Source organism: Chiloscyllium plagiosum, chromosome 1 (genome assembly GCF_004010195.1).
Source record: "Chiloscyllium plagiosum isolate BGI_BamShark_2017 chromosome 1, ASM401019v2, whole genome shotgun sequence".
NCBI classification, from domain to species: domain Eukaryota; kingdom Metazoa; phylum Chordata; class Chondrichthyes; order Orectolobiformes; family Hemiscylliidae; genus Chiloscyllium; species Chiloscyllium plagiosum.
The window spans coordinates 32502759-32519308 of record NC_057710.1 but is presented as its reverse complement, the minus strand read 5'-3'; the positions used below and the strand labels follow the sequence as shown (position 1 = coordinate 32519308).

Below are 16550 nucleotides of genomic sequence, written 5' to 3'. Positions count from 1 at the left end.
ACAAAGTCTCTTTCTTGTGGCCCAATACCATCCTGATTCTCCCAGTCTACCTGCATGTTGAGATCCCCCATAACAACTGTAGTAACATCTTTGCAATAGGCCAATTTCAGCTCCTGATTCAATCTACATCCAACATCCAGACTACTGTTTGGGGGTCTGTAGATGACTCCCAAGAGGGTCTTTTTACCCTTAGTATTTCGTAGCTCTATCCACACTGACTCTACATCCCCTGATTCTAGGTCCCCCTGCGCAAGGGACTGAATATCCTCCCTTAACAAGGCCACCCCATCCCCTCTGCCCGTCAGTCTGTCCTTACGATAGCACGTGTATCCTTGAATATTCATTTCCCAGGCCCTGTCCACTTGAAGCCACGTCTCAGTTATCCCCACAATATCGTATCTGCCAATTTCCAAAAGAGCCTCAAGCTCATCCATCTTATGTCTAATGCTTCGTGCATTCATGTATAGTATTTTTAATTTGTTACTGCTCTCACCCTTCCCATCAACCCCGATTTCACTCAACCTTACAGCATGATCCCTTTCCGAGTTTTCTGCCTCATTGATACAGTTGTCTTTCTTGACTTCTCTTGTTTTAACTTTCCCTCCAATTTCCTTTTTAAACATCCAGTTTGTCCCCTCCCCCCGCTACATAGTTTAAGTGTAGCGGTGCTGCAGTAGAAAACCTGCCTGCCAGAATGCTGGTACCTAACCTATTAAGGTGCAAACCGTCTCTCTTGTAGAATTTATGCTTACCACAAAATATACCACAGTGATCCAAGAACTTAAATCCTTGCTTCCTGCACCAGTTCCCCAACCACACGTTCAAATCCATTACCTACCTGTTTCTGGCCACACCAGCATTAAATACATGAATCATGTCTAATACTAGGTGGCATGCATTTAAGATGAGGCGCGGGGGGGTAGAAGAGGTGAGTTCAAAGGAGATGCAGGGGGCAAGTTTTTTTTAAACACTGAGTGGTAGGAGCGCAGTACCAGTGGTGGCAGCGGAGGCAGATAAGATAAGGGCGTTTAATTATGCAAGGAATGGACCGATATGCACCATGGGCAGGTCGAAGGGATTAGTATAATTTGGCGTCACGTTCAGCACAACATCGTGGACCAAAGGACCCAGTTCCTCTGCTGTACAGTTCCATGTTCTCATTATTCACTAGTCTCAGCTGAGTCTAAACATAGCTCAAAATCAACACCGTTTCCAATCTCTGATTGGAGTGGATGGAGGGCAGCTCGGATATGTCCGTCAGGCCTCATCAGCTGACACAGAGTCAAGATTTTCAGTTGGGTATTGAATTGGGTTCCTCATATAGGGAGGGCGATTATAGAGTCATAGAGATGTACAGCATAGAAACAGACCCTTCAGTCCAACTCGTCCATGCGGACCAGATATCCCAACCCAATCTAGTCCCATTTGCCAGCACTTGGCCCATATCCCTCCAAGCCCATCCTATTCAAATACCAATCCAGATACCTCTTAAATGTTGGAATTATACCAGCCTCCACCACTTCCTCTGGTAGCTCATTCCGTACACACACCAGCCTCTGCGTGAAAATGTTGTCCTTTAGGTCTCCTTTATATCTTTCCCCTCTCACCTAAACCTATGCCCTCTAGCTCTGGACTCTCCGACCCCAGGGAAAAGACTTTGTCTATTTATCCTATCCATGACCCTCTATGCTCACCTCTCAGCCTTCGACGCTCCAGGGAAAACAGCTCCAGCCTATTCAACCTCTCCCTATAGCTCAAATCCTCCAAACCTGGCAACATCCTTGTAAATCTTTTCTGAACTCTTTCAGGTTTCACAACATCTTTCCGATAGGAAGGAGACCAAAATTGCATGCAATATTCTAAAAGTGGCCTAACCAAAGTCCTGTACAGCCGTAACATGACCTCCCACTCCTGTACTCAATACTCTGACAGGAAAGCATACCAAATGCCTTCTTCACTATCCTATCTACCTATGACTCAACATTCAAAGAACTATGAACCTGTGCACTCCAAGGTCTCTTTGTTCAGCAACACTTACTATCAAGTGTATAAGTCCTGCTAAGATTTGCTTTCCCAAAATGCAGAATCTTGCATTTATCTTAATTAAACTCCATCTGCCACTCCTCAGCCCATTGGCCCATCTGATCAAGATCCCGTTGTAATCTCAGGTCACCTTCTTTGTTATCCACTACATCTCCAATTTTGGTGTCATCTGCAAATTTACTAACTATACCTCCTATGTTCATATCCAAATCATTTGTATAAGCTGTTGGCCAGTCTCTGATGTTGGGAAGGTCTTGTGGTTCCTGAGCTGGAGTTCTGATTGGCTGGCAGCCAGTCTTGGCTGCTGTTGTTGGAAGTTGACATATTCCTGGGATGCTTTGTTTGGCCGAGAAAGTGAGGTCTGCAGATGCTGGAGATCAAAGTTGAAACTTTATTGCTGGAACAGCACAGCAGGTCAGGCAGCATCCAGGGAACAGGAGATTCGACGTTTCGGGCACAGGCCCTTCCTCAGGAATGGGCCTCAGGAATTCCTGAGGAAGGGCCTGTGCCCGAAACGTCGAATCTCCTGTTCCCTGGATGCTGCCTGACCTGCTGTGCTGTTCCAGCAATAAAGTTTCAACCATGCTTTGTTTGGCCGCCAGGAGATTGAGGCCGATTCTGGGGGACTACCAGCCATTCCCAGAGGGCTGACAACTCTAAGAATCAATTATGTACTCTTTCGATATGATTCTATGAGATGCTTTGTTAGGAATCTGTTGGTTCCCACTACTGTCTCACTTTAATGAAACAAAAATGTATTTCTACACTTGAAACACCTGTTGTTACATTTTTTTCTGCCAGTTCAGATGTTAAAGCATTGAACTATAATTTTTTTTTATTGCCAATGTTGGGATTCATATTGGTTAGAGTGCAAAGTTTGAGGACTAGTTCGGAAAATCTGCCAATTCTCAGTAAAATAATGAAAAATAATTAACCTGAAATCTACTCTTTATTTGCATGGAATCAATAGACAATAGGTGCAGGAGTAGGCCATTCAGCCCTTTGAGCCAGCACCACCATTCATTATGATCATGGCTGATCATCCACAATTAGTATCTTGCTCCTGCCTTATCACCATAACCCTTGATTCCCAATCTTTAAGAGTTCTATCCATCCCTTTCTTGAAAGTATCCAGAGACTTGGTCTCCATTGCCTTCTGGGGCACAGCATTCCATATATCCATGATTCTCTGGGTGAAGAAATTTCTCAATTCTGTTCTAAATGGCCTACTCCATATTTTTAAACTGTGTCCTCTGGTTTTGGACTCACCTATCAGCGGAAACATGCTTCCTGCCTCCTGAGTGTCCAATCCTTTAATGATCTTATACATCTCAATCAGATCCCCTCTCATCCTTCTAAATTAAGTGTATACAAGCCCAGTCGCTCCATTCCAGGAATTGACCTCATGAGTCCAGGGCAAGCTGGCAAAGTGGATACAAAACTGGCTTGATAGTAGGAAGTAGAGGGTAATATCGGAAGGGCGCTTATTGTACTGGAGGCCTGTGACTAATGGAGTGCGTCGGGGGTGTTGCTGAGCCCATTACTGTTTGTTACCCATATCAATGATTTGGATTTGAATGTACAAGGCATGGTTAGTAAGTTTGCTGATGGTACTAAAGCAGGCAGTATTGACAGTGAGGATGCTTATTGGAAATTGCAGCAGGACCTTGATCAACTGAGGAAGTAGGCCGAGAAATGGCAAATGCAGTATAATATAGATAAGTGTGAGGTTTTGCATTTTGGAAATTCAAATGAAGGCAGGCGTTTCATAGTGAATGGTAGGGCCTTAAGGAGTGTAGTGGAACAGAGGAATCTTGGAGTTCACGTTCACAGTTCTTTGAAAGTGGAGTCACAAGTAGATAAGGCACATTGGCCTTCATCAGTCATGGCATTGAGTATAGAAGTTGGGAAGTTATGTTGCATTATACAGGACTTTGGTGAGGCCACACTTGGAGCAGTGTGCTCAGTTTTAGTCACCTTGTTAAAGGAAGGAAGTTATTAAACTGGAAAGCGTGCCGAAGAAAATTACCTGGATGTTGCCTGGACTCAATGGTCTGAGTTATAAGGAGAGGCTGGACAAGCCATGACATTTTTCTTTAGAGCGTAGGAGACAGAGGGGGGGCCCCTTATAGAAATGTATAATATCATGAGAGGCATGATAGGGTGAATGCATTCAATCTTTCTCCTCAGGGTTGAAGAATCAAAGGCTAGAGGGCATCACTTTAAGGTTACAGGGGAAAGAATAAAACTGAACTCTTTTTTAACCCAGAGGGTGGTATGGATATGGAATGAGCTGCCAGGGGAAGTGGTTGAGGTGGGTACATTATCAACATTTAAAAGGCATTTGGACAAATACATGGATAAGAAAGGATTAGAACGATATGGGCCAAGTGCAGGGAAATGGAGTTAGCGTGGATGGACAGTTTGGTCGGCATGGATCAGTGTGGGCCAAAGGACCTGTCCCTGTGCTGTAGGACTCTATGACTGTATTTTAAATATTCTCAATGCTTCTCAATATTTGCAATTATTTCTCTGCACAGCTTTAAAACCTTTTGAAAAACAAAAAGTTCTTTCTTTTGCCATCTGTTGCTGTTCTGTTCTGTCCCAATGGTGTGCATTATTCTTAGACCTGTAGGGCAAACAGATAAATTGATTTCAGGCCCTGCGTTGTTAATCATTAAAAATTGGAAAGTTCCGTTGGGAAGGGAGGAACTGACCCTTGATTTCCCTCTAGTTTCACTCAATATCTATTCAGATGAAATGGCTGAGATTGGCAAGTTATCCTGTTGCTAACCATGTATTTTTTAGAATAACTCCAATATCCAAGTATGTAGACACAAGCGCAAAATACTCTGGATTCTAGAAATATGAGTTAAAATCAAATTGAACATGCTGGGAATACTCAGGTGCCCAATAAAAAGAAACTAAACTGTAGGCAAGCAGCTGGAAGCATGAGTTTTGACATTTTAAAGCACTTCAAAGAACTTCTGTTACAGACACACACCAGGGTTGTATCGTTTCTGCAGATCTCCAAGATAAAACACAACATCCCTGACCTTTACCTCAAGTCCTCAGATTCTATCCTCTGCCTCAAGGTGGCCTCTCAGTAGCTCCCCTCCCAGTCAAACCTGGCACTAACGGACCCGGAAACCTCTTCTCCATAGCTTCCAGTCAGGCAAGGAGCAAAGTGAGTCAATCTGGTTAGAATCTGAGTAAGGAACACATTAGTGGTATCACATGTGAAGGGAGCCAGGCTCCCTTCCAGTCAACAAGTTAAAACTCCCCCTTGTGTGTAAAGAAAAGAGGAAATACTAAACTTTATATTAAAAAAATCGCTAGCTAAGCTTCAGTTAGAATTTAACGTACTGCTTTGTAGGCATCCTACTTCAGGAAAAATGGCAAGGAGTGTATTCAGAGTAATTCATTAAGATAACAGGAAGCTTCAGTAATGTGGAGGAACTGGCCACTTCTTTAGTAAATAATAAACTAGGTGGATATGTCTAAATAATGACAAGTAGGCTTTAAGAAATTTTGAATAATTAATCTGGAAAGATATTTCTACCAGTCAATTATCCAGTAAATAATTTAATAAAATTATTTACCTATAAAATTGAATGGAGGGATAACAAGATTTAGTTTGTATGGAGATGGTTCTCAGGGCCCCAGTAGACAATTACAGAATCCATGGTATATTTAAACAAAGAACTTTTTTATATATTTGAAAAATAAAAAAAAAGACCATATATATGGAGGTGGTGTAAAAATGGGACTAAACAAACTGTCTTTCAGAAGGATAGCAAAGGACTATTCTTCTATGTCTATTGCTAGGCCTAAAGCCAAGAGGTCTGCTAGGGCCAATGAACAAATGGATTGTTTATAGGGAGAGGGAACAAGCTGTAAGCGGGGCAGGGCCTGATTTTGGGATGCTAGAAAATCTAGTTCTACTTCAGGTTGGGTGTGGAGTATATGGGTTTTCAGTTATTCAATGTTCAAACATTATTCTGGGGGAAGTCTGAGAAAATTGTTCTGCTATTCCAGAAATTGTGCCTGTCACACTTTTCGTAGAGTTAGTAGAACACATTTCACTATTCACACCTCCTATAAACATATCTTTTGTTTCTTGCATTTCCAAAACTTTTGTCAGTTAACCTCTCTCCCATCTTTCACTCAATCACAGATCTTGCCTTTTGTTCTCTGCCTCCACTTTGTCTGCAGAACCGCCCACCCAAACACTTACCCCAATCTCTCCCACTTCTAAAACTGGGAAAGGAGCATGAGGGTGGGGGCTGCCAAACAATAATGACACTGGAATGTCATTGCTAGCACTTGTCATTTTTGGAGAACATTATTAAAGTTATGTTTAGAAGAATAATTTGCAGTTAGTCTCCAGATTCCTGACAGGGTGGGTTGGGAAGAGGAGAACATCCAATGCCAGGTTAGGCTGCTAGCATTCCTGGCACACCTGGGTGAAGGGAGAGCCGAAGAGCACCCTGCCATGATTTCATAACCCAATGCTGGTTGCTTTTTGTTAAATGTTTTTGAAGAAACGTTTTAAAGGACAGCTTCTTGTAGCAGTGCTCTGTACTGTAACCGTGCGTTCCTCTGAAGGCGTTTGACCCTCAAACTTCGATAACCTGCCTGCTGTCCTTAACAGGACAGGAAATTGGTCTTCATGTCAATTAATGACTTTGCCACATAAAAATCTTAATTTCAACTCTTATCCCTCTCAACCCCTGAGGTGAGATTCTGGCCCCAAAACAAACCCATCTCCCTTCCCTCTTTCTGCAAGATGTTACCTGACCTGCTTAACATTTCCAACATTTTCTCTTTTTTAATCAAATCGAACTTCTGCTGGATAAGAGAGCTGGCAGTAGTTTCATTGCAATCCTGGTAAAGGCCTCTATCTGACTGAAAAAGACAGGCAATCACAGATGCTCCGGCAGACTTGATAACCCAAAGTATTGGAATATTTGTGATTTGAGGTGGGATTTATGCCTTAGGTTGCAGATGGTCATCAATCTGGTTCTATTGCATATCTGTCAATGAAGTGCAGAACTTTTAATAGGGGTCCTATGGAACTATCTTATGGGATTACACAGGATATAAAGCACATTAGCAGGCCACTTGGCTCAGCAAGTCCATATCAGTGTTTAAGCTCTATTTAAGGCTTTTCTCATCTAAATCTGCCATTGTAACTCTTCTCCCACACATGCTCTCCCAGACACCTGTGCATGCATTCTATATTTACTTCCTTATATTCAAAAGACATAAACACATAAATGTATTTGGTGTACAACCAGCTTATCCATTCATTTCTATAAATCAACAAATGTGAAAATAAAAAGACTTAGAAACTATGGATCCATGTTACCGAACGCTATGTTCATTTGTACAATACAATCTCTACCAAGGTTGAAGTACTAACATCAGCCTTTTCAAATATGGGAGACAGAAACAGCAAGAAATATTACTTCCAATTTCACTAGTTTTCAGTTTGGAATCCAATATCCCTTTATTTTTATTTTAAAGCAGCTCATACTAGAATGGGCAATTGAAAGTAAAATAAAAATCATATTACAAAACAGCACTACAATGATAATTATTAGGATGAATCTTTTTCATGTTTCATTTATATAACAAACATGTGATGTTGTAACTTGTACTCGGCTGAAACATAAAATGCTGTCTTATAAACAGAAAATGGCGACAATGCTCAGCAAGTCTAGCAGCATCTGTGGACAGGGAGGCAGCATTAAAAGTTGAAATTTTCTCACTTTGCCTTTGGGTAAATTTCCTCACACCTGTACCTCCAATGTGTTAACTTCCCGACTATTCCTGGCTCCATGCATTTTTCCTGAAGGTAGATTAACAGGTTTGATGGCAAATTCCCAGCGGTGGCAGTAAGCCAATTAAGGGTGTAATGAGCTACTTATCTGAAATATTTCATACCACAAGGGATCTCCCTATTTCACATGTGCCACTCATTCTAACATGTTTCCACAAATACTTGCCCTGATTCAATGGCAGCTGACTTCCTCCCACTGAAGGTACTGCCAGGGCCAGGACCTCTCTTGAAGGTAAGGCATTGTCCACATTATAAAGCCCACCTTTAAGGGCTACAAGTGAATGGGCCTCATGACATTAGAACCTGGTCACTACCAGTAATTGGACAGTGCTTTCAGAGACAACTTCTTAATTATCCATTTCCAGGAGGATGATACCGACATCGCACCACCAACTCTTCCTGGCTATCAAATCAGATTTCATCTTGAGTTGGGATTGACAGTCAGCAAAACTCAGTCCAATGTTTCAAACTGATAACATCTCATTAGAACTTGGAAAATTTAGAGGTAGAACAGGTCATAAGCAAGTGAAAAAGAGGAGACAATGGGAAAAAAATGATTGGCAAGGTTACTAATTGGGAGGGAGACAGGTGAGATCAAATAACAAAAGGTGCAAGGCTACAGAGTGTACACATGGAACAAGTAATATAACAATTTGTCGGGAGCAGTTGTGAATAATGGAATTGGAAAGCAAAGTGAGAAATACCAAGACCTGGAAACAAATATGGAAAGATAATGGGGACTCTGGTTATGGTGTAAAACTGACTAACTCAATCTTGAGTATGGATGAACAAAGTGCTTAATTGATAGATGATGTCTTCAAGCTTTCTGTGAGGTTCATTTGAACACTCAGCAGCTGAAGACAGAGAGGTCAGATGGTACCAGAGCTATAGTTTTCAGATAACTTGAAATTCTGCGTCATGCTTGTGAACTGAACAGAGGTATTAACAGGGAAAAAGACAACAGCAGATGTTTCATTTCCAGTCTTTGCATTGAAAGCTATCTTGAGAATGATGATCAAGCAGTGAACCATGCTGCTGTGGAGGAGATGGTCCGACTGGAATACTGAAAGGGAAGGGAAGGCAAACGTGTATTTGGTGGTGACTTCAAGCTGGAGATGAAGGAAATAGGGAGGAGCTAATTACTGCAGATGCTGGAATCTGTACTGCAAACAACCAAAGCTGGAGATCACAGTGGGCCAGACAGCATCCATGGAGAGAGAACAAGCTAACACTTCAAGTCTAGATGACTCGTCGTCAAAGCACTTCACTTCAGCTCTGATGACGCGTCATCTAGACTTGAAACGTTAGCTTGCTCTCTCTCCCCATAGATGCTGTCTGACCCACTGTGATCTCCAGCATGAAGGAAATAGTGTGGATGATTCATCAAATAAAGAAGCTTGAAAATGAGTCTGTCACATGGAGTCTTTCTGTGAAATGACTTGCAGCTCTTTCTTTTCCTAATAAAACACTGAGTTAAATGCCATTATATTTAAAGACACAAAAAAACTCATTCCTTCAAGACAGTTATTACTCTGGAATAAATATTTTTTAATGAATTTTGAATTTGCATGAGTGCAGAGATCTGTTTGACCGACATGGTTTCGAACTACTGGAGAATTGCACATGAATATTATACTGATCATTTACCAATAAGGAGTAAAAAAAAGCAAAAGTTTTGCTGGAACTATTCTTTTGCTCCAATTTACAACATTGTGTCAGTCAAGTGGTTAACATTTTTCAACAGCTGGTGTGATGACCCCTTTAACCATCAGGATAAAGTGTTCACAATTAGAAATCTCACAACTGCCTTGACAAATGATTTGTCTGCACGGCCCTTTAATTATCAAGCCCCTCAACCATATATTTACCATGACAGAATGCCCAGAAATGCTCAGATGTGATCCCAACACCAGAGAAAATTAATTTCCTGAGTCATGGGGAATGCAGGATAATCCATTGAGAAAAATGAGACACCCACAAGGTTTTGGCAGTTAGTCAACAAGTTGATACAAAAGAATATTTCAATGTTACAAACAGCTGGAAAGATTTGTCATGCAGATAGAATCTCAGTCACTGGTTTGGTGTTGGTATTATGGCTTTTACATCCACTAAATGTTAATGGCAGTTCTCAAATTGGTCTGACAATCTCACTCACAACAACTGTAACAGCTTGAGTTGATCTGTCAGATCTAACACAGTAAAACATTCCAACTCACTTTGCAGAAACATTATCAAACAATATCTGATACTAATCCATGTTTGGGCAGATGACCAGAAACTTGGTCCATGCAGCAGGTTTTAAAGTATGTCTGAAAGGAAGAAAGTGGAGAGATGGATGGAGGGATTTTTTCAATTGGGGGCACTGAGCAGCTGAAGGCATGGCTGCCAATTACTTTGAACTGATTTGCATTTTCTCTATTAATTGAGTTAAGAACAACCTCGGTCATCCGAACATCAATTATCCGAATTTCGGATTATCCGAACAAAATCTCAAGGTCCCATGAAAACATTAGCCGAACAATCAGTTATCTGAACAATCAGTTTTCCAAACAAAATACTCCCACCCGTCTCATTCAGATAATCGAGGTTGTTCTGTATTTAGTCTCGCTGATTAAGGAAAGGTCTGTTTCCTCAACTAGGTCCACATTTGTTCGATAAGTTCTTTCTCATTCCAGACTGACTATAATCAAAAGGATGTTGGCTTAAGTTTACACTGATTCCTTATATTACTATGTTTTCCTTCTGAAAAACTTGCATTAATATAGAATTGGTGGTAGGAGAGGAGGGTGGGGCTGAGGGGTGGGGCAGGGGGTGTAGAAGGCTGTTTGTGACACTGGAAGCTGGTATCCAGTGGTGTCACAGGGATCATTTGGAACCCTTATTGTTTGTGATACCAGGTTGCTTTCCTTTGAGCAGAGAAGGTCGAGGGGGAACCTTACAGAGATGCATAAGATTGTGAGGGGCATGGATACTGTAAATTAAAAGCAGCAGTTTCCTTTAGTTGAAGGGCCAATATTGAGTAAACATAATTTAAAAGCAAAAGGCAGGAGGTTGAGAGAGTAATAGAGGGAGAATGGGTCTAGAATGCACTGCCTGGGACAGTAGTTGAGATGGGTAACCTCACAAACTTTAAGATGTACTCGGGATGAACTGTTGCAGTGTCAAACATTTAAGGTTACGTGCCAAGTGGTGGGGACGGGGAACAGTATAGATGTAGCGCAGTTTTGGTGATACAGACTTGATGGGCTGAAGACCTCTTCTGTATTGCATGATTCGATTCATTAACATTTTATTTAGTTTGTTCTGAGAATGTTCCTTTTCTTCTCCATCAAAATGGCGAACTTGTTGTGAAGAAACAAATAATCAAAGTGATGCACCCTTCTTTTACTGACAATAGTGACTTGGGGGAAGGAGAAGAGAGTGGGAAGGGTACAGTTCAGCAGGTACTGGAGACCCCCAGTCCTTCAATCCACCGGCAAAACTTTGAGGCAGACCAGTCCGTTATTCAATAAGTGATAATGCTGTCACCTTGTAATTTCCAGCATGGGCCAGTGTGTAATGAACAGAAGAAAGAATACTGGCTGATTTTGCCAAGCTCTTCTCTCACTGATCTGAATTTAGCATAGGATCTTGGGATTTGTATGGGCTAGTTGTAATTTTTGTTTGCTAAGCCATTGTGAAGCTAAACAAAATTATTTCTAACACATTCTCCAATGATATCTTAAAACACCAAAGTAATTACCAAGTGAACTAAGACTGTTATCCACATAAGATTTAAAAAGGATGTGATCAAGTATTTTAAGCATGAGTAGTTGAGAGACAGAATGCCATCACCAACTTCCTCCCAGAGTAGAACTAACCTTTCATTGGACCTTTTGTCATTGGCTGGAAGGACCACCATTAGCTTCTCTTGGCTGATGTAAACATATCTATAATTGTGATATATCAAGCACTTGAGGATAATGGGCAATGATATAATGATAGCAGGAAAGAAAGAAGGAATAACACTAAAAACAAAACAATGGGAGGATGACAACCAGAAGTCAACCAATTATCCATCAAAAACTCAGTGATACTATGTTACTTAATAAAACGGCATTGTGGGAAGAAGCTGTACCAACCAATAAAGCTAAAAAATAACATTCCAACATGCACATTAGTTATTTAAACAGCATGGTGGCATCACTGGCAATACTTCAAACTGTAGGCTACTCACCACTTCCCACAGAATACACAATTACATGCATCTTGGACTTTGCACAATACTCCAATTTAAAGCCGCAAATCCTCCAATGATTATATGGTGGACTTTAATAACAGAGATGGAGCCAAATAATGACTAAATAGACTGAGAGCAGAGCTGATGTCATGTGTAAATCACACTACTGTGGGTTTAGTGCTGATACTGGAATGCACCAAATGTTGAAATTAGGACTCTACCCATCCCAAAGCAACTCAGTAACCAAGATCTCGTGAGTTTGTGCAGTTTAGTTGGAAAGCAACAAGGAAAGGAAATTAAGGAGTACTTATCAAAAGTATTATTTCTCCTATTATCTTTCAAACTCTTGGCACTCCCTCAACTGTGCAGTAATAAAACACAAAGCTACTTTATAGTCTGGTTCACAGGTTGTTTGGGCTCATTAAAATAAAATTAAAAAGGTACTTTGTAAGGAAAACTAATTAGTAAACATTTTCTAAAATAGCATTTCTACAATTCAACAAATATCTGCGAGTGTATATTAAATGCACAGAGTGTAATTTATTGTAAGTATTAGAGGTCCTACCAGTCAGCTGTTGGAAGATCCACCAAATTAAGTGCCAGTCTAGGCATTACCCATGGATCAAGGACCTCAGAGACAGTAGACATAACTTGCTGTGGGCTGCCAGCCAAAAGGTGGCCAGAAGCTATTCATTGCTTGGTATCACCAGTCTGGAAGTGGTACCTGTTGCCAGTAATGTACCCATCCAATGTCTTGGATCAGTGAGGGATACAGGACACAGGAAATGATGGCAGATGGATTGAAGAGGAGGGATCCCAAGGAAGGATGGCTGCCAGCAGTGACATGGGGATGATTCTCAGCACAACCCCACTCCAATCCTGATGCTGGGCCCCTTGATAAGGCTTTAAGCACTTCTGAATGAAGGACTCTCTCCCACTACCTCTCTGCTTCCCACCTGGTAAACTTCCCATTCGCTGTTGGGTAAATATACATTTAAGTGGCTCAAATGGCAATGAATGGAAAGGTTGTCCATGGGTGTTCCCACCTACTGAGGTGGGAAGGTAGTGCGGTCCCCACCAGCCACGTGCTTGATTGTAAAGGCCCTCTTGCTACAGGGAGGAGCATTACATTTCACTCATACGTTCTTCAAGTAATCTTATTACTGAAATTTGCAGGTGAGAATAGTCTTTTCAAATTCAACTTTGATTTTTAAATCTAGATATTTGAATGCATGGTTTAGTCTTACATGTGAAATCAGATGAAAATCAGATGAAAATCTGATAAACTGATATAACCGAATGTGGAAGGAAGCAGAAAGCTGTCAACCATCAATTCCAATCTGAGGTGATTTCAATAGAGTTAAAACATGGCACAGTGATTTTGTTAAAATGCAGGCTTCACAAATGAAGTTAAGAGCAAATACTTTGCTACATAACACAGAAGGAAACCCTTCCTCAATGGGCTGTAACCAAGTGCAGGCACCAGCGATCTTTCAATGAGGGATTAGGCAGCAGATCACTTAAGACAAGGGTGGAGTCAGGCAATGTGACAGGTTTGGAATGAGGCGACCTTTGCAATAGCACAGGAATGAAGTCAGAAGCTCAAGTATGACCTCAGGGTTGCCTCACACTCAGCCTCAGGCAGAGAGAGGAATGAAATCAGTAACCATGGAACAGAGTTTGTGTTGGAAACAGAAGATAATGGCTTCAATACTTACTTGGAGAAAATTATTCAACTGAGGTCAAATTAAATAACAGTGGAGGAGTTGAGAGAGTGGATGGATGGTAGAGCTGGGTGTTATTAGTTTCAATATGAAGATTAATGCTATTGCATTTGATGAAGCCGCTGAGGGGCAACTGGCATATGTGAGTGGTCCTAAAGTGGACAAAGACGAGAGTGGTCCTAAGGGAAGAGTGCTAAATTGGGGAAAGGCCAACTATACCAAAATTCAGCAGGAACTGGGGAATGTGGATTGGGAACAGCTGTTTGAAGGCAAATCCACATTTGATATGTAAGAGGCTTTTACAGACAGGTTGATTAGAGTGCAGGACAGACATGTCCCTGTGAAAATAAGGGATAGAAATGGCAAGATTAGGGAACCATGAATGACAGGTGAAACTGTGAGACTAGCTAAGAGAAAAAAAGAAGCAAACGTTAGGTCTCGGCGACTGAAAACAGACAAAGCTTTGGAAGAATAGCAGGCATGTAGGTGCAATCTGAAATGAGGAATTAAGTGGGCTAAAAGGGGTCACGAAATATCTTGAGCAAACAGTGTTCAGGAAAATCCCAAAGCCTTTTATTTGTATATAAGGAGCAAGAGGGTAACCAGAGAAAGGACTGGCCCATTCAACGACAAAGGAGAAAGGTTATGCATGGAGTCAGAGAAAATGGGTGAGATTCTTAATGAGTAGTTTGCATCGATATTCACCGAGGAGAGGGACATGACAGATGTTGAGGTTAGGGATAGGTGTTTGATTACTCTAGGTCAAATTGGCAAAAGGAGGGAGGAAGTGTTGGGTATTCTAAAAGGTATTAAGGTGGACAGGTCCTCAGATCTGGATGGATCTATCCCAGGTTACTGAAGGATGCGAGAGAGAGGAAACAGCTGGGGCCTTAACAGATATCTTTGTAACATCCTTGAACAGGGTGAGGTCCCGGAGGACTGGAGAATTGCTAATGTTGTCCCCTTGTTTAAGAAGGGGAGCAGGTATGATCCAAGTAATTATAGACCAGTGAGCCTGACGTCAGTGGTACGGAATCTACTGGAGAAGATACAGAGGGACAGGATCTATTTACATTTGGAAGAAAATGGTCTTATCAGTGATAGACAATATGGTTTTGTGCAGAGAAGGTCATGTCTTACTAACTTAATTGAATTCTTTGAGGAAGTGATAAAGTTGATTGATGAGGGAAGGTCTCTCGGTGTCAAATACATGGACTTCACTAAGGTGATTAATAAGCTTCTCCATGGTAGGCTGATGCAGAAGGTGAAGTTGCATGGGGCCCAGGGTGCACCAGCTAGATGGATAGAGAACTGGCTGGGCAGCAGGAGACAGAGAGTAGCAGTGGAAGGGTGTTTCTCAAAATGGAGAACTGTGACCAGTGGTGTTCCACAGGGATCCGTGCTGGGATCACTGTTGTTTGTGATATACATAAATGATCTGGAGGAAGGTATAGGTGGTCTGATTAGCAAGTCTGCAGATGACACTAAGATTGGTGGAGTAGCAGATAGTGAAGGGGACTGTCAGAGAATGCAGCAGAATATAGATAGATTGGAGAGTTGGGCAGAGAAATGGCAGATGGAGTTCAATCCGGGCAAATGCAAGGTGATGCAGTTTGGAAGATCCAATTCTAGAGCAAACTATACAGTAAATGGAAAAGCCCTGGGGAAAACTGATGTACAGAGAGATCTGGGTGGTCAGGTCTATTGTGCCCTGGAGATGGCATCGCAGGTCGATAGAGTGGTCAAGAAGGCATATTGGCGTGCTTTCCTTCATCAGATGGGGTATTGAGTACAAAAGGTGGCAGGTCATGTTACAGTTGTATAGGACTTTGGTTCAACCACATTTGGAATACTGTGTACAATTCTGGTCGCCACAATACCAAAAGGATGTAGATGCTTTGGAGAGGGTGCAGAGAAAGTTCATCAGGATGTTGCCTGATATGGAAGGCGCTAGCTATGAAGAGAAGTTGAGTAGATTCGGATTATTTTCATTAGAAAGACATGGGTTGAGGGGAGACCTGATTAAGGTCTACAAAATCACGACAGATATAGACAGGGTGGATAGCAAGAAGCTTTTTCCCCAGAATGGGGGGACTCAGTTACTAGGGGTCATGAATTCAAGTTGAGAGGGGAATAGTTTATGGGAGATATGCGTGGAAAGTTCTTTATGCAGAGGGTGGTGGGGTGGAGATGATAGCGTCATTTAAGATGTATCTAGAGAGATACATGAATGGGCAGGGAGCAGAGCGATACAGATCTTTAGAAAATAGCTGACACATTTAGATAGAGGATCTGGATCGGCACAGGCTTGGAGGGCTGAACGGCCTGTCCCTGTGCTGTAATTTTCTTTTCTCTTTGAAATGTGGGGGAGATGAGGGGGAAGGGTCAATGACAGATCCTGCAGTGATGTCAGATATTTACCAAGCGAAGGACCAACCAGGAAGATGACAGTATAGAGAAATTGGAGAGAAAGATATCATCAACTGTGTAAAAACAAGGACTGCAGATGCTGGAAACCAGAGTCTAGATTAGAGTGGTGCTAGAAAAGCACGGCAGTTCAGGCAGCATCCGAGGAGCAGGAGAATTGACGTTTCAGGCAAGACCCCTTCATCAGGAATACAGGCAGAGAGCCTGAAGGGTGGGGAGATAAGTGAGAGGAGGGTGGGGGTGGGGAGAAAGTAGCATAGAGTACAATAGGTGAGTGGGGGAGGGGGTGAAG

At 41.9% G+C, this 16550-nt stretch overlaps 1 protein-coding gene across 4 annotated transcripts in view; it reads right to left on the bottom strand.

The window, feature by feature from the left end:
* Positions 1-16550, bottom strand: part of ctif (CBP80/20-dependent translation initiation factor) — a 233642-nt gene that overhangs the window by 41748 nt on the left and 175344 nt on the right. For 3 of the 4 annotated variants that reach the window (XM_043717817.1, XM_043717726.1, XM_043717988.1), the window contains one exon: positions 11749-11817. The exons of the other annotated variant lie outside the window; for it this stretch is intronic. In XM_043717817.1, coding sequence (XP_043573752.1) covers positions 11749-11817 — 69 coding nt within the window. The remainder of the gene's footprint in view (positions 1-11748; positions 11818-16550) is intronic. 4 annotated transcript variants of the gene reach the window in all.